The sequence below is a fragment of the Acanthisitta chloris genome, unplaced genomic scaffold (assembly GCF_000695815.1).
Source record: "Acanthisitta chloris isolate BGI_N310 unplaced genomic scaffold, ASM69581v1 scaffold2724, whole genome shotgun sequence".
Taxonomy (NCBI): Eukaryota; Metazoa; Chordata; class Aves; order Passeriformes; family Acanthisittidae; genus Acanthisitta; species Acanthisitta chloris.
In genome coordinates, this window is record NW_008667497.1 from 1 (window position 1) to 26,830 (window position 26,830).

Sequence of the window (26,830 nt, forward strand, 5' to 3'; positions counted from 1 at the left end):
ACAGAGCCAAGGCCTTTACTGTGTTCCCTACTGCCACATGGCAGGGAAGTTGGGGATGCATGGGAGATTGGGAGGAGACACAGCTGGGACAGGTGACCCAAACTGACCAAAGGGATATTCCATACCATATGACATCAGAAGGGAAGGACATCTGGAGTGATGTGTTTGTTTTCCCAAGGAACCGTTACGTGTGATGGGCCCTGCTCTCCTGGAGATGGCTGAACACCTCCTGCCCATGGGAAGCAGTTAATTCATTCCTTGTTTTACTTTGCTTGTGTGTGCAGCTTTTGCTTTCCCTATTAAACTGTCTTTATCTCAATCCATGGGCTTTTCTAGCTTTTACCCTTCTGATTCTCCCATCCCATTGCTGGGGGAGTGTGTGAGTGGCTGTGTGGCTCTTGGTTGCTAACTGAGGTTAAACCTTGGGCTCATTCCCACCCCTTGGTACAGATTTCACCTCTTACTCCTTAACAGTAAGAACAACTGCAGCTACAAGGTGTTAGACCTGATCAGTCATAACTGAGCTACCACTCACAGAATTTATGATGGTGTTCTGCCTTCGGAAATGTGTCTATCTACAGGGATGTAGAGCTAGAAAGACTTTTATGTCAAAGTTTCCTTTGACAGTAGGCTACTGGGGGAAGACAGTGGCAAATGCAAAGGGCTGATCTTTCTTCCCGGTCCAATGAGTGCAATACTGATTTACTTCATTTTTTGTAATTTACATTTATCTTATTATAAAAATATCAAACATCTAATAAATTCAAATTGAAGGAGGGGAAGTTTAGGTTATATATTAGAAAAACGTTTTTTACGGTAAGGGGGGTGAGACACTGGCACAGTTTGCCCAGGGAAGTGGTGACTGCCCTAACCCTGGCAGTGTTCAAGGCCAGGCTGGATGAGCCTTGAGCAACCTAATCTAGTGAGGAGGTGTCTCTGTCCAGGGCAGGGAGGGTTGGGACTAGGTGATCTGTAAGGGCCATTCCAACCCTTAAATTCTATGATTCAAAGCGGAGAACGCCACGTGTTCCTGCTCTCCATGTGGCCACGCTCGGTGTCCTCACCCAAACCAAGTCCCCACGTCCCTCCACCCTGGCTGTCCTCTGTTCTCTGCCATGTACCCTTCCCATCACCTGCTCAGCTGTGTTTGATCCAATCCTGCCTTAAAGAATCACGGGGCTCCTTGCTGGGTTGCTTGGCAGTGCTGAACCTCGCTATGTGCTAAACCTCAGGCCTGTCATTTCAGGTGTGCATGGAGGGCAGTGCCATGGGGGCCATGGTGAGAGAGTGCTTGTAGCTCCAGCTGCTGGAGGTGGAAATGCTGCTCTCAATGTTTCCCAAGAAAGGTGAAATCAGTCTGGATGAGGATGCTGTACCCAGTGTCCAGCGCTACCTGAGAAATGCTGAGGGAGCTCTGCCCCCACAGCTTGAATATTGCATCGCTCTTGATGTAGGCGAGGCGAAGGTGAGAACTAGCAAGTAGACATGTTCACGTGTATTACTTTATGCACACACTTAAGAAACTCTGCACTGAGAAATGAGGAAAAAACCCACCAAACCCCACCTCATCTTTGTCTGCAGTTTTAAAAATCAAGACTAACAAAAAAGTCTTGGCTGTTATTTGAGTATTAACTTTCTTTGGTCAATAAAGGCTAATAGAATCGCAGATAGGAATAGGCACCAATGTCAGCAGCAGACACAGCATTCACAAGAGGCTGTGCTTATATCTGAGTTGTTAGTTTACTGGTTTACAGGGTTGTGTGTTTCAAAGGCAATGTTCCCAGCGTGGGAATACATATGTTGGACTTTATGATTGCAAAATCATTGTATTATTTCTCTCTTCCACCCTGGCAACATGTACTAACATTCATTAATCTGCATTTGAAATACAGTAATGTAAAAATAGCCCCAAATGGCAGAATGCTGTTGAGAAGAGTCAGGCAAATGCCAAAACAAAACCAGCCTATGAGCTGGGAAAGCAAACCTACAGTGTAAGGAGGTACAATAGTTTATGTCATTGAAGAAAGGGCTGCATGTGACAACTAAGTCATGTAAATACATAAATGCATAGAGAACATAGGTCTGAGTGAATAACAATGCAGTGACTGCAAACAGACAAACAGCCTAGGATCCATTTTCCTTAGATTAAGGGTAATTAAACATTAGAACAATTTACTGGGTAATGAGGTGGCCTCATGATTATTTGGAAATTTGGGTATCTTTCTGACATGCACCCTTTCACCAGTCTTAAGAGAGAAGTTTTATGAACCCTGTAGGGAGGGCTTGTGCAGGAATAGTGGTTTTTTTTCTATGTCAGATTGTCAGGGAACTTGGAAAGATAATTAGACATTTCACATTTTACTTTTCTCTGCACGACTGACCACGACTGCACACACTGTAGTAAGAATCCTCAGTGTTCTACAGGAGCCTTAAGCACTGAGGGCACATAAATCCTCTCCTGCTCTCGGACCAGGGGCAGGGTTCAGTTTCCAGAGAACTCAGGTGCTTGATTTTAAGGCACTGTAGGAATAATCAAGAAAAATTCAATAGCCCAGGATTCACAGGAGATCAGACAAGATAATCTGGAGGTTTCCCTGACTTAAACTGCACAAAAGTCTTCTTAGCCCCCATTATCCTGAGAATGCTTCCTCTTTAGGGTGAATACTTGCTTGAAATAATAGTAGCAGTAGTAGTAGTAGTAGTAGTAAGTAGTAGTGGTAGTAGTAGTAGTAATAATAATAATGCATAGATTCATAGAATAGGTTGGGTTGGGAGTGACTTAAAGATCATCTAGTTCCAATTCCCTGCCATGTGTCTCTGTATACAAGATGTACAATCATAAACACTGTTTAGTGTAACTTGTGGCCTTGTGTTCCTGGGTAGATCCAGCAACTGGGCTGAGTTCATTGATCAGATGTGCATTTGTTAAGAGAAAGATTCTCAAAAGCCCTTGACTCCCACTGACTCGTACTTCATTGCTGTAGCAACACTGAACGCATACTGTGAACATGGACTAGAAATACCCCTAGAGGGCAACCACGGCATTATTTCTGTGAACAGCAGAAAAGAGCAGCCTGGATAAGATGGGAAGTGTTGGGAAAGTGACAGCATGATGCGACAAAAGAAAAGGAACAGATAAAAGAATGGGCTATTGGGACAAAAGGAAAGTGGAAGTAATTGTAGTAATTAGGCTACTGCAATCATAATAACATCTCATGATCTGCTTTGACAGGGAAGAAGAATCCAGCATGTCTTCAGTAGCTGCAGAATTAATTTTTCCTGTGTGTGTTCTTTTTAAGGTAAAGGTGGAATTACAAGTACTCCTTCCTCATATGTATCCTCAGGTAGCTCCTCAGCTTTTTGCCAAATCTGACTCACTGCACAGACAGCAACAGTCACAGCTCAACACTCGTCTTGCTTCTCACATCAGCTCTTTGGATTCAGGTGATCTGTGTGTATGTGAAGCTGTGCAGTGGGTGAAAGACAATGGTCTGCCTTACTTGGACAACAGTAGGATCTCTTCTGAGTGTGCTTCAAAGGAGGTTATAGTTAAAGAAACGTTGCATCGGATGTGGATCTACAGCCATCACATATATCGGCAAGAATTGAGAAAAAAGATTTTTGACTGTGCAAAGAAATTAAACCTGACTGGCTTCTGCCTAGCAGGGAAACCTGGCATCATCTGTGTGGAGGGACACCAGGAAAACTGTGAGGAGTTCTGGCGTGACATCAGATATCCCAACTGGAGGCATATTTCGTGCAAGCACGTGGAGGATATAGAAACAGAAGGAAGCATTGATAATCTTCGCCTCTTTCCTGCTTTTGAAGACCTGCAGTTTCAGGCACATGGTGATTATGGCCCGAAGAATAACTATCACATGGATCTTGGCCAGTTCCTAGAATTCCTGAAACAGCATCGAAGTGGTCACATTTTTCAGATTTTATTTGGTGTTGAAGGCAAACTTTCAGACAAATAAGAGAAACTGTGTAAGGAGTTCTGATTCTGATTTAAGAGACCAAGAGATGATACTAACACTGAAATACTGTGCACGTTGCCAAGTCATGTTGAGCTTCTCATTGACCAACAACCCCAGGTCCTTCTCAGGGCTGCTCTCAATCCATTCTCTGCCCGGCCTGTATTTGTGCTTGGGATTGCCCTGACCCATGTGCAGGACCTTGCACTTGGCCTTGTTGAACTTCATCAGGTTCACACAGATCCACCTCTCAAGTATGTCCAGGTCTCTCTGGATGGCCTTACTTATTCCCTCAGTGTGTCAACCACATCACATAGCTTGGTGGTGTTATCAAACCTGCTGAGGGTGCACTCAGTGCCACTGTCTATGTTGCAAACAGAGATGTTGAACAGCACCAGTCCTAATACTGTTCCCTGAGGAACACTACTCATTACAGGTCTCCACTTGGACATTGACCCACTGACCCCAACTCTTTGTGACAATCCAGCCAATCCCTTTATCCACCGAGTGCTCCATCTGTCAAATCCACATCTCTTCAGTTTAGAGACAAGGATGTCATGTGGAAAAGTGTCCATCTGGTTACGTTAATAACAATTTTTCACCTGCTCAACGCATGGCATTTTATATTTACATTGTTAGATCCAGCACCTTGGAAATTAAAATGGGTAATACGAGACAAAAGTTTAGTATTTCCTCTGTTTTCCCCATGCATTACGTAGGGAAATACATGAAAAATATAGACAAATTTAAAAAAATCCCTGTATTATATATAATACATAAAAATACATAGAACTTTAAGAATCTTTCTATGTCAAATTAGTATTGAGAGAATTTTCCAGCAGCTAGTAAGAGGAAATTTTATCAATGGTTCATTAGGCAGCATTTTCTCCCTGTGCTGAGTGCATACTTAGATAGCAAGTCTTCTGGTTTATAAGGGACAATCCTATTCAGGTCATCCATATAATTTGTAGGTGAAGAATACTACTGAAAAGTCCCCAGTAGCTGTGTCTGAAAGGACCACGAGCCTCCTGCCTTCCACCTTGTCCTGGAGCACTAAAGCAGAATTACTGCTGAGCTGCAGAGGTCTGGCCGTGCCAATCCAAAACCCAGGCCACTCCAGGGCAGCTGTTTAACAGCTGTGTTTCAATACACTCAGCTGACAACTACAAAAGTAACATAAAATACTTTATTTCAAATAAAACACAAGGAAGTGTTTTAATACTCTTCTCCCAACAGCAATATATTGAAATACAGAGGATGGCAATATTCTGTTGCTCAGAGTAATGATTAATGTACATTCCTTCACTGTGGGAAGTGTAGTGTTTGTATCATCATAACTTTGGCCAAAGGCACAGTGAGGCAAAAAATATTTACAGGTTCCCATTATGCAGCAAGGGAGAAAGTGCCTCTCCCCTGTGAATTCAGGCCCTGCAGTCTGCAGCTGTGGCAAAGCTGAGGGGCTGGACAAACAAAGTTAATTTCTGATTTTCAAGGGATATTCGGTCTAGTAGAGATTAGAAAGAAATAGGTAGTAGAAAAAAAAGTTCAAGTACACTTTGTTTCCAGAGCCAGCCAGAAAATATATGACATTTTTCTTGGGAGTGGAATTGTTTAACAACTTGTAACTCTTTGAGGCCTATTCTTAGCATTTTGACACTCCCTTTTTGTCAAGAACATGGAGTTCAAGCACTTCCATGGACTTTAAGCCTATCAGAACAGCAGTTATCTTGGTGGGGGAATGAAATCCTTGATCATTTACAGCACATTAGCTTAGCTACTTAATGTTCAAATATTCTGATTAGATGCGAACAAAATGTTCTGCAGGTTTGGTTCTTGTTCAAAAGTTCTCATTACTTCACAGAGGAGTGACCAATAAGGTTTTCCTTTGAAGGAAAATATTCTAGTCTTACAGTTGTTTAAAGTTTGAGTTTTTTAAAATAATAGGTTGATGATTTATGCAAATTACACTGTGACCTGTAATGGATTAAACAGTCATCATATGCATTTCTTAATTGTCCATGGTACCATTTGTCTGCTGAAGTTCTCATTGATGTTTGTGGCAAAACTCTCAAGATACAGCCACTTATTTCAAAAAGATCTATCAAACTATACTGTAGGATATCTCAATGAAAATAACAACTGAAATAAAAGCCAAACAACACAAATCTATTTCTCAGGTTAATTTTTATTTTCTGATGTATCATTCATGATTCCTTGATCTGAGTTTCTAACCAAATACTATGATTTAGAAAAAGTTTTCTGCATCTTAAAAAATTAGCTATTCTTAGGCTTCCTAGGCAGAAATGATCTTAGTATTTTAATGCTTTTTATCTGCTGCTGGTTTGTTCATTCATCATTAAATATTTACAGTTTGACTTTCATGGCCTCTTCAGGCCAGGTGTAGGTGTCAGCCACAAAGGTGTTGTAGTCAGTACTGTAAACCTGAGAGCGGATGAAGGCTTCTAGGTCCTTGGGCTGAGGGTAGGTGGAGGCAGTGTTGTTCCTGTAGGCTTGTTCTGCAATCTAGAAAGAGACATTAAAATCCTAATTAGTGCTGATAAACTATCCGAGTACCTTTAATGGGATTGAAAAGTAGAAATGAGTTCAAAATCAAAATGAGACTTCATCTTCTCTGGTGCTGACAGTCACCTGTATTCACACTGGACTCAGGCTAGCACACAGCAAATGAGACTAGGAACAGGATGATGTCTGGCTCACATTACTTTTGGGCAGAATTACATGTCTTTGCTGTTACAAATACAGTGTTCCTCCTTGCCCCGTAGTATCTCAGCTTTTGCTGTGCAGTCGTGGATAAAATATTCCACAAGGCCCAAGCACTGAGATACAATTTCTGCTTTTCTATCAACACACTGCCCTGGTTTACTGCATGCTCCCTGCATATTAGAGAAGTTTATTATTTGCCATAGTTTGATATTATATTTAAAAAACGGTAAACTCATGAGAAAAAAATTAGTTCTGCACAGTGCACAGGTTTAACTTCAGGGATGGTTGGGGGAAATACAAATAGCTGCTTGCTTTTTCCTCACCCAGACCATAGCTAAGTGAATCAGTTATGCATCACAAGTGTATCTGCAACAAAAATTAAGTTTAGAAGGGGTTGGAGCCTACTCAGAGATCAAAATAGCCTCTCATGTCTGAAAAACACCTACTTGAGAAACTTGCATCTTTAGACTACACATTTATCTATGAAACAAAAGAAATCTGCCAGACTGGTTTTATGCAACAGCAATATCTCCTTGAAACTACTTGGCAAAACACTAATGCTCCTCCTTTGAATAAAAGGAACACAGTCTTCTGCTCTCCTTAGCTCTCCTTAAAACATTAATGTTTCAGCTTGGTGAGAAGCTGAGACCCAAATTCACCGTATTTAGACTTCTTTTCTAGGACTAATCTGAACCCCAAGCCAATTTGAATGAGAAGCACTTTGGGTGTTTATGTAACAGCTCATCCTCATGTCTGTGCACATGATTATCATGGTTGAATAAGGTTTGAGTTTATACCCAACACTTGGTATTCCAAAATATTTTGGTAGTGTTCCTCTCCAGGAAAAGGCAGAGGCCACTGCTAAACCTCTTGGGCTGAGTGAGCCAGAATAAGTATTTGCAGGAGTAGAGTTTCAACAGAGAAGAGGCAGAGAGAATCATTTGGTAACATTTTTATGTACTTTATAAACATGCACAAGTAGAGGAGGAACTTCCATCACTGCATTTGTGCCAAACACAAAGACAGTTTGATTTTGCCTGAGAAATCCAGGTAATACTTTGGCATCTGCAGAGTTACTACTAGCCTAAGAAGACATGAACTGTGAGAAGGATTCTTTATTTTAAATACACAGGATGAGTGAAGCTAGGGGAACTGTTTCATGCATGAAGGCTCCTTGTTATTCTTTAAAAAGAATATGGATTAAGTGGAATTATTCACAGTAAGGTTACCAAGAAAGAAAATAATAATTGGAGAGAAAATAGTCACAAAAGACCAGCAAAAAACTCCTAAAATGTTGCAAAAAAGACCCCTAAAATTGGAATTAGGGAGGAACTGAGATAAATGCATTATTTGAAAGCTTCCTCTTCTCTCCAGGACAGCCAAATTTCTTGGAAAACTGTGGGTTTAGGTCAGTTACTGAAAATCCATCCTCATCAGCTCAGTATTTGCCAGTAAAAACCAACCAATCATCTGCTGACCCAAACCCAAGTCATGAACAAAAAACATCCCCTGTAGCTAGTCATTTTGATAGGCCAGAGTAAGGATGGGAAGAAAAGGGAACAGTGCCTGGACACAGGGTGACAATTACTCTCCTGACAGGCAACTGATAACCATGAAGGGCCAAAAGTCTTCAGCTGGCATGACTGTGATGGACAGCACAGTCAGGGCTCTCCAGACATAAACACTTGCTTTAGTTCCATTATAGTTCCATAGCTTTCCTTGTATTTGCATTGTATTTACATTAATGAATTTAAATTTAATTTCCAACTTCAACCTGTGTGTAGGTGTGTTAGTTGATCAAATCAAATGCTCAACTACGTAGAGAGTATGGGCAGAAAAAGAGCCACAAAAGACTGAAATGACTTACCCTCACAGCAATTTTCAGTGACACATCCTGAATAGTGACTAATGGAGGGTAGAGACGACCTTCCTGTAAATTCTCCTCTGAAACTTGCTGAGCTATCACCTAGAAAAAAAAGCAGACATGTTTACCTTGGCATGCAGATGCAGCCATAGCTTTGATTAGACAGTGATATTGTCTTAAGTGAAGAAACGTTTTCTCTTTGGCAAATCACACAAATACTGCTTAATCCAGATAGGCAGTGTTTTTCAGAACCAGCCTTGACACTAGGAGTAGCTACACAAGAACTAGAAATTTAGGGAGTTACACCCTTCTCTCACTCAGACAGTAAGACTTATTCAAGTCTTGAGTAATTCCATGACACACATAAACTAGCAAATAGTTCACTGGGAGATATAAATTCCAGTCAACAATTGTAGTTGGGTTAAAGAATTCTAAAATTCAAAGAGTCACCCGTTATTCTGACAGTTGTCAGGTCAACCTGTATAGAACACAGAGTTGAAACCCCTAAGTGTAAAATGCTCTGAATGAAGTTACTGGTGGCTGAGCAGGTTTGTTGTGTGTCCAGCTCACACAACTAGCCTGTATGGGATTATAAAAGTAAGTATGGTCAACCACAGAACAAAGTAAAATAAGATTATCCGAGGCCTTTTAAAGCCCTCTTGGTCACTACAGTCAAATTTCAAAACAGAAGGTCTAATGCTAAATTCTGTCTTGCTGGGACAGAAGAAAAGATGCTGCTAGAACAGTCTGTCCACTCCACTTGAAGGCTGCAGTGGGTCTGTCATCTCAACCATATCAAGTAACTAAAGAAATTATTTTGCTCTTTGCTTGATTTTTCACCAGACTGACCAGGGGAAACAAGGAACAATGCAGAAGTTCTGATGCACATCTGAGAGGACCATGGCCTGAATATTCTTACTTGGTCTTCCTAGCAGGACTGCAAATGTTTTGTTGCCATCACCAGCAATGAACAGATCAGGAAAGCACAGAAAGATGGAGATGTTGGGTTTTATTGTTTACTCACTGGCCATATTAAAAACCTTCTGTTACCACAGGGCATGAGGATATTCTCTGCAGAGTGAATCTATTCCTGCAACAGAGACCTTTCAAAAAACAAAGTGCCCTGGGTCTGCCTTTGGGTCTAATGACATTTCTGCCATCGTTAGCTAAAATCTGTTTGTTATTTGGGGACTTGATATAGAAAATAGCCTTTCAGGGTGATCCAGATGTGGATAGAAGGAAAACTCTGGTCTGGATAGCATCTGGTGCAGCCATGTATGACCCACAAAAAGATTCTGAAAATACCAGGAAAGTCCAGGAAACATTGAGACAATGCAACTTTATAATACAGCCCAAAGAGAAAGCAAGAAGTTCACTTTTGAGGGAACTTACTGTGAAGATACTTGAAACAGATCAAACTGCTTCCTTCAGTTCCTGTTGCATGTGGGAAACAGGACTTTGTGTACATTGCTTGCAAACAGCTAGGACTGCATCAGAACAGATGCCTGGATATCATCAATGCATCCCTTCTGGAAGGTGTAGGTAAATAGTCTGAACTAAAAGTAACTCCAGGTTCAAAGAAAACCACTGCTCTCTTCTGCAATCTAACTGGCATGATGGTAGGTGTCTTAAGTTTTTCCATTTGGACTGAAAATGCTAACAAGAGCGATAGGAGATTATACTCTTGAGAGTAACAAGTAAAGGAAAATTATTTGTTTACACTGAAATCTGACATTGAGAAATACAGCAGAGAGAAACCCTCTAGGGGGAGCTCAGGGAACATAAAATCCAGTTACTGCTCTCCACAGCAGCAACTGGGTTGTTTCCATACACAGCCCCTTGACGTGCATCTGATGTGTAAAGAGGAGCTAAAAACATGAGATCTCTGATGAAAACAGTTTAAGAGGGCTCTGCAGGAAAGATCAAATCTGAAGAAATCAACAGCAAGTTGAGTAATTAAAAAAAACAAGGTTCAAAAGTGGATAATTCTGTTTTGTAATGGGGTTGATAGAATATAAACCATAAAAGATCTGGGCACTGCTCAAAGTAGGAAAGGCAGCAAGCTCAGCTGTATAGATGGCATGTTACTCCTGACATACTCCTGTACCAGCACTAAAAACTATGCCAAAACACAGAAACAAGCACTGTCAAAGACAATGACACCTCTCCATGTGCTCTTTGAAAAACACTCCTTGAGAACATCAATTCAGTGGCAGGGGAGAAGTGATCAATCAAAAATTGGAATTCTTGAGAAAATAAGAGGTGACAGAAAATGTAATTGTACCAGTGTTCAAATCCACAAAGTAACACCACTTTGAGCAGTGTGTGGGTTTGCTCCACATACTTCAAACAAGAATGGGTAGAGTCTGTAGGGGTATAAAGAATAACAAGGATGATCAGAAGGTTATTTTTTTGTACAAGGAGACAAAAAATAGTAAAATAGACTTGGGAGAAAAAAAAAGATAAGACTGAAAGAGAATGCAAAAGACAACTGAAGGTGAACATTTCTCAGAGCAGTATAGGGAAACCAAATCATCAGGCAGAAGAAAGGTGTAAAAGGAGAGTTTCTTTTTCCAGAAAACTCGTAATTAAATTGTGACACTAATTGCCAAAAGATGTTCAAATGTATAAACATGTTTTAAAACCTCTGGGCTAATTTATAAAGGAGAAATCCATACAGGGATAAAACATCCAGCACAGGAAGGCCATACAGTACAGGCTGCCAGAAGCTGAGATGCCATTTCAGCAGAAGAATCTATATTTCTCCTTTATTTATCTTCTTTTCCTCAGCTTCTGCTAGTGATTACTTTCACAGGAAGATACTGAGCTGTTTGGATTTTAGGTGCTACCCAGTATGGCTATTTTCATGTTTTAAACTTGAACTAATTCAACTTCTTAATAGAAAAATTAGCTAAGCCTTTTTGCAGAACCTAAATGAAAGGCAACCAAGACAAATGGCATAAAGCACGTGGGAGCAACTTGGGTTTTGGAGGACATATTCTCTATATGAAAAGACTTTACAGGATTATTTCTGGAGTGACTGAACTGTAAGTCACATGTGCTAAGAGTATTTCATTAGCTGATAAATTTCTGTCCCTTTTGTTGGGTTTGGAAGGACTTAGAGGAATAGGTAACATCCCTTGTCATCACAGAGCAACTGCCTGCAATGAAGAGGTGTTACAGCTTACACTACCTTAGATTTATCATCCAAAATCAAAGTTACATTCTATTTTACTTGGCAGGAGGAAAAGAACACTGAAAGTAGAATCTGTTGTAGTTACAATAAGTTATTTGTGACTTCTATCTGATTTAACTGGAGAGGTGGCAAAGCAAGAAGACAGGAGGTGCAGCCATGCAGCCAGGGCTGCTTACTTGTTATAATTTCTATTTTTCAGGTAAGCTACCACTACAATTTGAAAGTCCCTCTGCCAAAAACACATGGTTTTGGTGCTTTCAATTTTGCAGTATCTTTGGTGCTTCCATTTCAACTGAAGAATAGTAACCACTATTCTAAAACCCACATGACACTATTTTGATTTTATCCTTCCATTAAAAAAAGCCAAGAAAACAAAACCAAAAAAGCATTTTTGCTTTTGCTTTGTACTGGAAGCTCAGCTAAGGGCCCTACACAGCCTGACAGAGCCTGACACCTCTTCTGGCAAAGACTCCTCTGACATCCATCAGCTGTCACTGTGCTCAGTGACTGCCTGCAGCTCACCCAAGCCCCGGTGGCCTCTCACATGTGAGGGGACCAGATGTGAGTGCCCTTAGCTCCAAAAGGCAACCAGCTATCAAGGGATCTTGCTGCCAACAGAGACTTTTTGTGCAGGACAAAAAAATACACTTTCACATGTCAAACTTTTCTAGGGATTTTACTACAGGAAAGCAATTATGTAGAAAAATCTTTACCAAGAAAGAGTCAGGAGAGAACCTCTACCTCAAGAGAGAATTTTAAAGCTTCCTCACAATTTCTGATACCATTTTACTTCCCTGACTGTTATGTTTCTTTGTTCAGAACAGATTTTTTTATGACTTAGTAGACTGTCACTAGAAACAGTTCAATCCACGTTGGTGCCACCTTTCAACCATCAGCACTCTCTATATAGGAACCATTTCACACAAACCAAAATGAAGCAACTTCTACAATGAAGTAAGACAACTGTTTAACATAACAATTTAGACCAGGAAGTGATGATCACCGTGCCCAACTGAAATTACAGGGGAGGATTTAAAGGGAAGATATAATTATCCAAAGACTTAGGAGATGGATCATTGCCCTCCTAAGATGGTTAAAGCCAGTGGAGACAGTCTGGGCTTTTTACTAATTTTAAAGATGGAAATTGTGAATGCAAGCTGCTGGCAAACCTTTTTAAAGATGCCATAGTGTGCACCTTAAAAAACCTTTCAAAATCCAGCAAGGGCAGTGTGCAAGTCCTGCCTTCAGGAAAGCTACTGTTGTCACAGGATCAGATTGCCCGTAAATTGCCCTTGAGTGACAGCCAAGGAGCATTTTCTTCCCTTTAATCCATGGAGAGGACAGAAGGAGCAAGAATCTGGAATACACTATCCCTTAGAGAAGCTGTAAGTGTTGAGTCAGGCATTCTCACTTCTGCTAATTGGTGCAGCTTTTTGTTCTGATTGTTCCATAATAGATGCTTATTTCATTGCTTTGAGGATTCTATGTGCTACCTACACTACCCATGTATTCCCAGGTGTGCTTACACATCTTCTTTGAAGACTAGGACCTTGCACTTTGATGAAGTTCTGTGGACTGTAACTGGTACAAATTGGATTGGGTAGAAATTCCCACTGAAGTGATTCTTGGTCAATTAAGTGTTAACATGATAAGCTGTGGCTAGCCTCATTCCTTATTTCCATACACTTTAGAAAACCCCAAAGTATTAGGCTTTTAATGCCTTTGCATGGACATGGTCAGTCATCATGCACTGCCAAGGGATTTCTAATCCCTGAACCTGGGCTCCAGGATGAACTTGGGAACACATTCCTGGGACCTGAGTAGCCAGGAGCTTGAGCAGGAATAACCCCCATCTCTCTGGATAGAAGAAAGCTGAGTCCTGTGAGGCTCATTACATTGATCCTGGTGCCAGCCAAGAGCAGAACCAACAGAGGCAATGGAGGAGACAGGAAATGCAGAAAAAAGCAGGAAGAGGAGAAGGAAAGAGTCAGAGACAGGAGTGGTAAGGGTGCAATGATGGTGTAGGGGGTGAGGAGCAAAGATGCTGGACCCAGAAAACCACAGAAAGGTACAATTTTCTTAAGAGAGAAACAGTTACAAAAAGACTGACTTACTATTTTGGGGGACTTTTTGCTTAAAAATTTAAATGTGTTAAGCATTTGATTTCAACCCCTGATGGCAATTTATTTTGTTTGAATAAAAGATTCTAAAATAATAAAGACCAGATTCCTCTCGTGTATGTGCTGATGATACAGTCCTGTGCACTTAAGACAATGGATGTCAGACTTGGAACAATCTCTGGAAGTAAGTGGTGAATGGCTCTCAGAACCAAAAGTGTTTGCTCTCTGTTAATCTCTTCCCCTCTGACTGGAGATAAAGTAGGAGAGATCACATGTTGGATAACATCAGAAAAAAGATCACAAAAATCTGCCTGAAGAAAGAAAAGAACTAATACAGAAATGGTAGGAGAGAAAATGGTAAGAATAACCTGTCATTTGTATAAAACTGTGGTACAAGGAACCACAAGGCAATGGAGCACTTCCACCAGCTGTTGACAAGAGAGGGCCACAAAAAATTATGTCAACAACTCTACTCAAAAAAAAAGTTAAAAGAAATGCAAACAATTTTTGCAAGCAAAACAAACAAACAAATACCCCAAAGATATTGACATCAATAATAATAATAATTCCTTTCAATCTAAAATCTAACCTATGTGCCTGTACATGCAAACTGTACATGTATGTACCTACCCACTTACCTGTGAGAATACAGGATTGAAGTCTTTTTTTAACTTCCCAACAGAAGCTGGAGTTTATGTCAGATGATCTTAAACCAAGTGTTAGATTTTCAAAAATAACTCATTTATACAGAATTTATTAAAAGCAACACACCTTGCAAACAAAGGCCTTACACAGAAAGCACTACTTTTCCAATTTTAAAGATTTAAAGTTTAGCTGTTTGTGTTTAATTCTTCATGAATAGTAAGTTAGTAAATTAAGGAATTGGAATGACTTTGAATACAGTACCTCAGCAGTTGTGAGGAATACCTCTTCGCTGATATGTCTAATTCCACATGCAATAATGCCAAGGGCAACTCCTGGAAACACATAGGAATTGTTACCCTGTCCAGGATAGAGAGTTTGTCCACTTGGAAGAGTGACAGGATCAAAAGGACTTCCACTGGCAAAAATGCCACGTCCCTAAATTGTCAGAAGAAAGCCAAAGAAAGCATGTTAGTTGAAAGATTTCTGCTGAAATATTTCACACATCCTTTTAAATAGCCACCACTATGGAAGCATCTATTTAGTATCTCTTCTGAGAGGGTGTTAGAACTGTTTGAATGAACATGTTTCAAGAACATCAGGATGTTGATCCTAGAGATCACTGGCGATTCTCTGTGACTGACATCAGAGAGTAACAGCTGCCTCATACAGATATGACCTATCCATACAATTTAGAAAGGGAGAAACTGAAAGCCAGCACTCATTATTCACTCTGTGCATCTATGCCAGAAGAAGGCTACATGGGAAGCAGGTATACATCTGGTGACATAAAACCCAAAGTGGACAATACGGCCATGGCAGCAATGGGTTATGCTAGTGGATTTTTTCCTAGCAGGAAAGCATCTACAAAAAGGCCACTAAATGTTGCATTTTTAAGATGGGAATTTCTGAGAAGCTAGGGGTGGGCAGAGCTCTCTGCTCCCCCCAATCCCTCACTTCAGGTCCCTGTGCCCATTCCACAGCACAACAGAACTACAGAGTGCAAGCTCTGCTTCAAGAACATCATCCCATGGTGCAACCTACAGCACAGGTTAGTGTGGAACCTCTTCTGCCAGGACCTCATGGTTCCCCACTTTGTAATATACTGAGCAGGGTAAGGGCACCAACTCGGGCACCAGTACCATTAGAATGTTTCCCAGCAGATTCTGGAGTAGCACAAGTAGGACTGTGGCTGTCAGGGCCCAGGCACCATGACCAGACTGGTGCCAGTAGGCAGTATGGGAGAACCAGCCCATTTGGGGGAATTAGAGAATTTAACTGCTTGGGCACAAGTTGCACCATAACACTTGTCCTGAGGGCAAGAGAACCGACTCTAACTCAGTCTATGCTGCAGTTCATGTGGATCCTCTGTATCTCTTCCCAGGGCCCAAACACAGATGTAGCTCTGCATGGCCACAGCACACATCCAGCAGCTGCAGGGAGGGACAGAGCCAACAGGGCTCACCTTCCTAGTGGGTTGACATTAGCTAAGAGGAATTTTAGGCCTGGTGTCACTTGGTAGCCTGAGCCCTCAGGGCTGTGACACCATCTGAGTTAGGCTGTCAGGGAGCTGCAAGTCTGACAGAGCCTCACTCATGGGGAACACCCTGACAGGAGCAGGTGCTGGCACCATCCAGTGCTGTTCAAGGGTGCCAGAAGAGGTGTCTCACCCACAGCACTACAGGTTCTCCCCAGATCATTCCTGAGACACAGGCAGAGAGAAGTAATTTCTACAGTTTGGACTAAAGAAGGGAGTGACACTGCACAGGCTTTGCATCCACAGCCCAAAAGCCCTTGGCTCTTGTCCCTCTGGGGAGGGAACACCCTTGAGTTTAAGCAGTGAATTTAGGTGGGGAAGAAAAGCCAGCCTTTATCTATGCTAGCACTGCTAAAGTGCTAAATGTCACTGTTAAAAACTTCAGAGACACTCTGTATCAGAAATATCTCTGCCTGTTTTAGACAACTGGAAACATACATTTTAAAATATGCCACTGCTGCTATTCAGCTCTTCAGAAGAATATTCTGTTTGGTTTGGTGACATGCACTATCATCATGGCCAGTTTATTATATGTTTTGGTGACAGATCAAATGCTTCGGTGTGTCTTTTGCTCTGTTTACCAGATGTGGTTACCCACTCTAACCAACCCTTCATGTAGGCTTCCCTGGCTCCTGCACTGCACTGGAATTGCATCTGTGCAGTGAGGAATGGGCATGCTAAATTTGTCTTTCAAACACTGTCAACTGTCATTCAAACTGCCCTGTATTTGACAAGAAATCCAAACACAGTCCACTATGAAACACACAACTCAAATACTCATACATTTCGAATTCTAGACTGAATTACAGGATAATGTGTTTATCAGCACTTGTGTAATACAGTAATGAATAAGCAAGCACAGTTCTCTTAATTTTCACCTATGTTTCTATAATAGAAAACTTTGTAAGAGGAGTCAATTACCCCAGTTCTTAATAAGGAATGATTTTAAAGATTCTGTTTTGTGTATTGAAGTATTTTCTTACCCTAAAGAGCATTCATAAAATCTCAAATGAAAAACATGCCACCGTGTGCATGTATTACACAAAGTGGTACAGTTCAAAAACAAGACATAAGGCTTTAATGATTGATGGCTACTAATGCTTCAGTTATAATAAAGATTATGAGTCTTGCCTGACACCAATAAAAGTTATTAAACATTTTTAAGAGGGTAAAAGCATGTAGTGACTTCAGTGAAATGGTCTTGATAACATCTGAAAAACCTGTTACTTAATTTAACTCATTTTATCTGAGCCCAGAGACACGATTAGTACTTGCTGCTTCACCCTCTGTCCTCCTCCCATTTTAAGTTTAATTTCAGATTTACTCTACATGATGTACACTGGAGAGATGTTAATCTTGGTTACCTCTGTATATTTGTAGCACTGCTCAGCAGTGCATTCTGCTTTGCTGGTAGGATTGCTGAGAGCAAAAATGATAGGACGTTTGTTTAAAGCAGCCATATCCTGAAGAATTTCTTTAGTAAATGCACCACCAATTGCAGCAACTCCTAAGAAGAAAAACACAAAACAAGTAGACAAGGTAAGACATGCAGGTCACTTGTAAAAGAACAGAGCTCTTTTTACTGCCTGTGTCCCTCTTTAAAATGGAGTTCAACCTTTTCCCTAACATGTGGTTAAAAGAAAGTTTTGTATAAAAGATTTTGCAATAGCATTATCCCTAACATAAGGCAGAACCTATTCATCCCGGTGCAGATTGGTGAATTTCTCCTTTCACTTTCCTCAGGCCCCTTAAATAAAATAGCAATCTATCACCTAACCCACAGGTTAAGTCCAGTAAGGAAAAGGTAGGTGCAACTCTGGCTCCCAGAGTTTCAGACTGGATAGTTTCTCCCAAATGCAGTATTGTTAAATTTCAATTTTTTTTCACATGATGAGTAAAGTCTCTGCCTTCTACAGCTGAGCATTGTCATCTCCAGCCTCAGCAGACTCATAATCCCAATTTTGACTCTAAGCCTTCCCTGACAGCAACAATTTATTTTTCTAACACATCACTTTTCATCCCACCACAGATGCTTTTCTATTCCTCTACTGTCCACACTTATAAACACTCTTCTCAGGAACTGAGTGCCATTCTTGCAGCACAAAAGCATCTAACTTAGGTTGCATTCTGCTGCATTGCAGACATGCAGTCAATATGACATCTCAGACCTCAGACACTTCACAACCAAAAAGTGGAGTGTGTGCTGTTTTGAGGTGCCAAATACACCCATACTTCTGCCTAATCTACAAGAGCTGGGAATCCAAGGATAAGGCCCTTCCTCCCTACACCTTCAGTGAAAAACAGATCAATAGATCCTGGAGTAAAACTGAGGATCTCTATTTTCAGGGAGGCCCCTCTCACCCAGCTTATAGATAAGGTAGTCTCCTTCTTGCTCAGAGCACCCAGTGCCTGGCACCCCATTCTGCTTTCCACACAGCACCTGAGTTTCAAAAGCAGGAAAAAGAGCTGATTTTCCCTCTCTTGGGTGACTGGAAATAGATTAAAACCTGGGCTGGGAGTGGAGAGCCTGGAACTTGGATCTCTGTCGGGACAGTACTGTAACCTCTCGTCACTCATGCTCAAATGAGCATCTCAACATTGCCCAGTCTAAAAGGACAGCTCGGAATCTGCCTGAGGAAAGCAGAAGGTCCTTCGAGGAAGGTGGAACTGTCTAGAAGGTCATGCTTCAGGACTAACGTTTCTCTTAGGCATCTCAGAGCATTTTCTGACTGATTCCACATGAAGCATGGCATCATCTGTCACATACTATGGGTTTTTTTGCAACTTTGAGCTCTCTGTACTTCACCTTCTATGAATGGACAAGGATGCTCAGATGGAAAAGCTCTGCTAGACCATCTGGGCCACTGAACATTTGATGAACAGTTATGGCAGTCATAGTCTCCACTCACTTGTATAAGAGCCTTATATACCTTAGTTGCTGGTTAAGTCTGCAGTTGTCAAATGTTTAATGGCTTCTACTATCTTCAGATACAAAGTCAAAACAAAATGCTCATTTGACTATTTCTTCTTTGCTTTTATAAATTGCAATTTGTTATGCTTGCTCAAGCTAAATTAAAGCTTTTCCTTGAGCCATTGCAGGCAATTAAATGTATATGAGGATTTGTTGAGACAGAGTTAAGTAAAATACTGTGGAGAAGAACAACCAACATATTTCCCCATGACTCCTGTTGCCCTGGGGAGGATACTGAATGACTAGTCACCTGAATAAAAAATCCCTGGTATTAGTTTCCATTGCTATTTCTGATGGAAGAGCCTTTGTTATACAGAACTGATAGGAGAAAGTGACCTTGAGGGAGAATGTCATATAGGTTTCTATAAAAAAAGACATACCGTAAAATTCACATTTCACAACAGCAAATTTTCCCTAAGCATCCACACACCTTTATCTCTATAAATCCTTCAATCTGTTCTTCTGTTCCTCTAGCTTTTTCAGCCTTGTATTCTACTATCTAAATTCTCTAGACCACTTGGTCTCTGTCTTGCCATCATACGATGCTTCATGTAGCATAGGAAAAGACAAACTTCATTTACCTCACTCATTATCATTGTCAAAAGCAGATTTTACTGAACAAGGACTATGTGGTCTAGGCATAGTCAAAAAGACAGTGCTTAAAGTCCAGAATAATGTTCACCATGGTTTTTCATATTTTCCAGCACGTGATGAATGATTTTACTAGCCACGTAGATTAATTTTCAAGGCTTACATATTAAATGAATGACTGAAAATTACTCGCAGCTCATTCCTGAACCTGTCACTGAAATACAATAACCAAACTGCAGAGAGCTGAGCAATCTGTCACTGAGATTGCAAAAAAATAAATCCTTATAGAATCTGCATTTTGGTCTGCATAAAGGACTGTGAGACCTAAATATGAGGGAAAAGAAGGCTCAGATACAGGATGCTTATATTTGCACAGCTTTATATGTGCTCAGCTCAGTTTTCTCAGTCTAAGTCTGAGGTTATTTGTATTACCCCGTCCACATTAAATCAGACGTAATTTAGGAAGGTGATAAGGTTCTCCATCAGATGTTTAAAGCAACTCACATTATTCCCCCTGTAAAATGGATGGCTCAGAGTGAAAGCAATGTTACATGCTTGGATAGTTCCTATTTGTTCAGTTGCTTAATAGAGTCCATTATGCACCCAGTGTTTTCTAGAAACACACAAAGGTAAACTCTGTTCAGAGGAACCTGATCTTGTCTTCAGACAAAGCCACATCCCCATTTTTTTTCCGACAAAGAACAAGGTCATTGCTTTAAAGTAAAAGAAATTACCTATTAGCACAGATGGTTTTATATCTTTAACAATGTCTTCTAGATTTTTCATTTCAGCATGTTCGTGGGCAAAATGCTGTTTCTCAGACGTTAACGAGGCACGGCCCTGAGCAAGGAATAAAAAGAAAAATACATTTATTTTAAGTTTAATGGAACCTAATATCCTGGGATAATCAGTTTACAAAGTATCTGGTTTAACATGTCCTATTTCCATTTCTACTCTTGCATCCATAATATTAGACAAAGTTACACTGTGTACAGCTAACATGCTTAGGGTAATTTAAGACCCTAAGCATTAGATAAATTCAATAATTTGCCTTTCAATTCATGACAGCTGTAGAACATCACTGTAACTATATGAAACCATATGAATGAACTATATGAAAACACCATTAATTACTTCTCTGAAACATTCTTAAAGCTGTTTTACACGTCAGCATTTGGTCAAACGCTTAAAATTGCTAATGATAAAGCATAAATATATTTGTAGAATAAACAGTATGGATATGATGAAGGGGGGAGAAGCAGGGAATGGGTTCCTAACAGCAACACAGAAATAGTTTCTCCTAGCTTTTCCAGCTCTGCTCTTGTCTAGAAGTACAGAGACTATATGGAGGGAGTATATGAACTATAGGGGAGCCTGTATTTTGCTTCACATTTTTCATATTTAAGTCGTTCATTATTAAAGATGGAATAAAAATAACTCTAACCAGATGTCTGGTGCACCGTTTTTGCTTTAACAAAATTGACTTAGCTGAGAAATAACTTTCACCCTGATCTGTACCAGCAATTTCCACCCACCAATGCCCAACAAGGAGTATGACAGATGCAGGAGAAAGGGCTGTAGAGTATCATTGTTGACTGGGCTGCAAAGAGGATTTGAGCTCAGTGTAAGCAAAGGGGAGTGCAGGGCAAGAAGGGGCCAGAACTTGTGAAAACTGTATTAGTTGTCTAAACACATGGAGCATCTGAAAATTTCAGCAGAAGGGTTTAAAATGAGTACACTTCTACCCCTTGCTTTAGTCTTGTGCCTGCAGAAAACATCACTGCAAAGGCACTTTTCAAACACAAATCTAGAAGACAGTTCCAGCCCCTCAAACATCTTGACAATTTTAGACATCAAGAAGCAGAATAAACAGATATATAGGGAAGTACATGAGGCAAATTTGATGCTAAGTGTAATTTTTACCAAATAGATAGGACAGAGATGTATTGTCTCCCCAGCCACACCTTTTCCAACTGATAAAATGAAAGTTTCCTTAATCTTAGCAAGTTAAGATTACACTGAAGTATTGGAACTGAATTTATACCACAATTCCACCAAAATCTATGAATTTGACAATTTTGGCTCTATTTATGGCTGTGTATACCATTAGATATAAGCCATGATTGGGTTTTTTAATGGCATTTTTGCTCAATTTTAACAAAAATAGCCAATGCTGTATTTCAGATCACAATTCTGCAATGTGGCCACAAGTGGCTGTGCCAGTCCCATCACCAAAGCTCCTCTGCTGGTCCCAGGACAGCCACTGCAAGAGCTCGTGGACAGAAGAAAAGGTCATTTTTCATTTCCAGCTGCAAGAAAAGCATTTCCATCCCAAAGGTACCACAGGAAGCCACAGAAGGCTGTTATGTGGCTGGGGCTGCCTGAGCTGGCCTGTCTCACAGGGTGCCAGCTTCTCCAGCTCACTCATGATTACAAGGCATTTCCAGAGATTTCTCTTCAACAGATTTTTATGTCTGGATGGGTTTATGCAGGTCTGAAGTGTTCTCCTCGAGCGATTAACACAGCAATATTGGGATACAAGCACTTGACTTCCGTTGTGGGTACAATGTGAAATTCTCAGCCTCGAGGGAATGCTGCAATATTAATGTTTTCTGGCATATTCCTGTTCGAGTCATTCCATCATCAATATGCATTTTGCAGTCTGCCGTTTCCCAGCATCCCAGCAGGTGTCCCCACAGTCTGCACACACGATCTCGACCCACCTCATTTTAAAGAAGGAATTTTCCTTAAGGTTTTCAGGGGAAAAATATGAAGCTTTCTTTTTGGTCAGCAAATTGAAAAAAAAAAAACAAACCAAACACCCTTTATGATTTCCAGGGCAAAAGCTTGTTGCTAGGAATAACCCAAAACACTATAAAAAAAGCCACTTTTTCATTCTAATCTGCTGGCTGGTTGGAATTGAAATGCTCAGTGGAGCCTGACTTGGAGGCAGGTTTCCTGGGGAGGCAGGAATGGGTGCTGTGTGCCACCACTGAATCCCAGGCTGCTTCTTCAGCTGGTTCCTTAACGGCCTACCATGCTGCTAATTGAGGAATTCAGTTTCCGACCTGGCCTTAAAGCCCAAAGTTTAGGAGAATGCCTTGGGATACCACAAAAAAGAAATCACCTTCAAGAGCTGTGACAGGCTGGTAGTTCTGAGCAGCTCCAGGATCTGGGCACATAGTTCAGGAAAGGTGACCTTTGACTTTTATCACAGTGCACAACAGCCAAGTGGGTCAGGTTGACATCTTAGTGGATGAAAATGTTGAATTTCTTTCATTTTCATTTTTTTTGGTCAAAACAAATAACCAAAATCCTTTCAGAAACAGTTACAGTCCTGACATTGACAATCATCTCTTGCTTAATTGGCTACAAAGGAGTACTGAAAAGGGTACTCAAACAGTCAGGATGTGATCCACTGCTATGCTGTCTAGTGAGAATAGTGCTAGCCAGATGGGTCAGCTTAGGTCAGATTCACTTCTGCTTAATCTTAATTTATATCTGCCCTTAATTTCACACATGACATTCTACCATTCGAAGAAAAGCAAATACCAAAATCCAAACCAACCAAACAAAAACCCCAACCCAAGTTAAACCCCAAACAATTTGAAATTTATTTCCTTATTCAGCTTTGGTCTGAATTGGCTTGATCCCATTAGTCAGAATGAATCATGTCTCCAAGTAAATATTTTTCTAGTGCATTAACTAAGAATGAAATATTAAATTATGCGGCTTAGCAAAAATAACAACAGCTATGTACATACAGATTTTTGCTTGGAAAATGCTTATAAAAGAAATTCTATGGTCAGGGTTTTATTTTAATATGTGTTTTAAAGTAGATTAGAGTCATAGAATGGTTTAGGTCAGAAGAGATTTAAAGTAGATTAGCGTCATAGAATGGTTTAGGTCAGAAGAGACCTTTTAATGGTCACCTAGCCCAAACCCTCTGCCACAGGCAGGGACACCTTCTACCAGCCCAGGTTACTCCAAAACCCATCCAATTTGGCCTTGAACACTTCCAGGGATGGGACAGCTACAGACTTTTTGGGCAACCTGTGCCAGTGCCTCACCACTCTCACTGTAAAAAAATTCTTCCTCATATGTAATCTGGATTGACCCTCTTTCAGTTTAAAGCCATAATCCCTTGACCTATCAGTACATGCCCTTGTAAAAAGTCCCTCTCCATCTTCCAGCCCCTTTAGGTACTGGAAGGCTGTTAAAAATTCTCCCTGGAGCCTTCTTTCTCTAGGCTGAACAATCCCAATTGTCTCAGCCCTTCCTCATAAGAAAGGTGTCAGAAATGTATTTTTAATTTTTAATTCGGTGATCCCAAATGAGCTACCTAACACCTCTCCAGCAAGTGTCCCAGATTTCATGACCAGCCAGTTGTTTTGGTTACAAAACTCTGATAATTTAGAGGACAGTGCTTTAGATAGTAAACTTCTTCTCTCCAAATTGGCAAATTCTTACATTCTGCTCTCCACCAAGTAGAGGCAGCAGCAAGAGCATGGCTAGCTTTCCTCTGTCTTTTTCTCTCCAAATTGGCAAATTCTTAAATTCTGCTCTCCACCAAGTAGAGAGGCAACAGCAAGAGCATGGCTAGCTTTCCTCTGTGCCCTGCCAGCAGGGCAAGGAATAGCTTGCAGGAAGGAAGAAACAATTCAGTTTTGTGCATCTTAACGTCAAAATAAGGGGTTGCCAGTTCGTTCAGCACAAGATTCCAGACATCCATCCTTCAAAATAAGGAGCTGCCAGTCCATTCAGCACAAGATTCCAGACATCCATCCCTGAATACCTACATCTGGAATAAGAAATCATGGAGGTTTTGTCAGTCAGCAGAAAGAAGAGGTTGGAGCCAAAATGCCGAAGTCTCAATTCTGGATTTATGTGGTTGAAAGAAGAGGTTGGAGCCAAAACGCAGAAGTCTCAATTCTGGATTTATGTGGTTTGCAGTCTTGTCTCCCTCCTGACACTGAAGAGATGCAAAGTGGATGGACCTGTCAGTGTTGAGCTGCTGTGATTGAAACATATTCCAGAAGCACAGAGCCCATCTTCTGACATTTCCATTTCCAGCCCTGGCTTAGCCAACTTTTCTACTCTGGCTATCTGCTGCTAGGAAATGAGCTGTAAAGGATCAACACAAGGCAGCATAAATCAGAAATTGCTGTGGTCTGCCTGCATCTTCATAATCCTAAAATACTAACAGGACACACAGCTCACTGATACTTCCTTTCTTCTAATAGGAAAAGAAAAAATGCAAAATAGTCCATACTAAGAAAGAATTTGAATGAGCTCTGGGGTTCTGTGCATGAAGCTCTGAGTCTTTTAAGCAGAAGCATCATCTTCAGTCACATTTGTATTTGTCTTCTAAGTTCACTGTCTTGCTCTTTTAGCATTACTAAAAATTCATTCATTCAATGGAAAGGGGTCAGAAAGATCAGCAGTTTAAAGACATGCTCTTTGCAGTACACCAAGCCTCAACACACTCTCACTGTTTCACTGAAGGACTTCAGTGCCCACCACACAGGGGAGAGATTTTCTAGGGGTTCCTACCAAAGGATGTTATTGCACTGATGTTCAAAGAGCTGCATGAAGACTCATCTAGGCCAGAGATCAGTTGTCTTAAGTTGTATTATGTTTTCTATTATGTACAACATATGTAGATCTACATAAAGATATATGTATCTTTCCTGCATCAAGTGACACACCCCAAATCCAAAATCCTCAAAAGAAAGTCTTCTACACTGAATCCATAGATGAACTAACAGATTTCATGTGATACCTATGCAGCTATTCAGCGGGGAAGACACAAACTCACAAACTCATTCTATTGAAAGAGGAAGATAAAGCTAGAAAAAGAGGTTACTTCTTCTTGATTTACCTTCCCAAATGTATTCAGCATACTAAGAAATAAATAAAAAAAGCACCAACATTTCCTTATACTTCATATTGCTATGTATTCTTATAGGATTTTCTTATCTTTTATAGAAAAAGTAATTTGCTAGGGGCATTACAATAAGTTTGCTTGAAATAAACCAAAACAGAAACCAACCAGCCAACTAAAAAACTACTAAAATCTAATGTACCATGAAGACAATCATAGTATCTTTAATGCATAATCAAGCTCCCAGATGAACTATGCAATACACTTTTGCTAGAATGCTGGAGGTTAAGAATATTAATAATACTCAAAAAGATTAATAAACCTTAAGTCCAAAGACTCAGTGAAAATTCCAGAAATTACTTTGGAGGGGGAAAGTATTGCCTCGATCACAGTCTAATTATGTACCAAGAAACCTATGGGATATTTTAGAACAAAAGAGAACAAAGCAACCTGAAAAGAGATACATTAGAAGTCACTGTGGTATCTCAGATGAAAAGTAATATGAGATAAATTCTTTATTAGGAAACGAATTACAATGTGGACTGTGTTAAATCAGCAGATGAAGAGCAGAGATAATGAAACAATAGCACCATTCTCTGATGGTAACATTATGTATGTTTATAACATTTATGATTGAAAGATCTTGGCAATCCTACAATGTCTATATTCCTTAATGGATCAGTAATTGGTATTATATATTATTATTACAAATAGTAAAACATAGTCACTCAGGCACCAGGACCTTTCCATTCAAGGAGCAAAAGGAAGTAAGAGGACTCAGTAGTTAATAATTTTATGAAAAACTTGCTTGCATGTTGGATTTGAAATGAAAGCAGTTCTCAGTTTCAGGGAGGGTTCTGAAGTTTTTAGTTTCAGTGTCTTATCTACAGGGATCAGGCTTTAAGCAAATGTACATCACAGTTTTCAGAGAAAGTTACTCACATCATCATATTATAGAACCAAATTGAGCCTCGGATAACAAACAAAAATGACCCATCAATAAAACCCTGAGAAAATTCATAGAAAACAGCTGTAAAAACAGGAGACCAGACTGCACAGCAGACATCTACATGGGATATTACAAAACAGGAGGCAATTCCTACAAATACCACCAATGTGAAGCCTAATGCCATGGCCCGTTTGAGCTGGTTCTGCCAGGGCTGCCCCATGAGCCAGGGCTGAAGAGCAGAGAGCTCTATGCCAGCAGAGTGAGAGAGGTGGGGCTGGAAGCTCTCCAAGATTTGCTCTTTCCATCAGCTGGGAAGCAGCTGCAAATAAGCCAGAGCAGCCTCACAACTGCACTGTCCCACATTCGAGGTGGTGCTGG

General features: G+C 40.5%; 2 protein-coding genes across 2 annotated transcripts in view; one reads left to right on the forward strand and one right to left on the reverse strand.

The window, feature by feature from the left end:
• Positions 1–1,318: 1,318 nt before the first annotated feature.
• Positions 1,319–3,977, forward strand: RWDD2A (RWD domain containing 2A). The gene is made up of 2 exons (XM_009072509.1): positions 1,319–1,465; positions 3,300–3,977. Exons 1-2 carry the CDS (start codon positions 1,319–1,321, stop codon positions 3,975–3,977), a joined length of 825 nt encoding a protein of 274 aa, XP_009070757.1.
• A 2,164-nt stretch (positions 3,978–6,141) lies between these two features.
• ME1 (malic enzyme 1, NADP(+)-dependent, cytosolic) overlaps positions 6,142–26,830 on the reverse strand; it is a 118,909-nt gene continuing 98,220 nt past the window's right edge. Inside the window, 5 exon segments of the mRNA XM_009072510.1 lie at positions 6,142–6,497; positions 8,566–8,664; positions 14,785–14,958; positions 17,422–17,564; positions 20,354–20,459. Of these exon segments, the coding sequence (XP_009070758.1) occupies positions 6,339–6,497; positions 8,566–8,664; positions 14,785–14,958; positions 17,422–17,564; positions 20,354–20,459 (681 nt within the window). The 3' untranslated portion in view covers positions 6,142–6,338.

What these genes read in the sequence shown, in the direction of transcription:
- RWDD2A (XM_009072509.1), top strand. Translation starts at nt 1,319, where the DNA reads ATGCTGCTCTCAATGTTTCCCAAGAAAGGTGAAATCAGTCTGGATGAG. An exon ending in TTGATGTAGGCGAGGCGAAG is followed by an intron (nt 1,466 to 3,299) that starts GTGAGAACTAGC and finishes GTTCTTTTTAAG; the next exon opens with GTAAAGGTGGAATTACAAGT.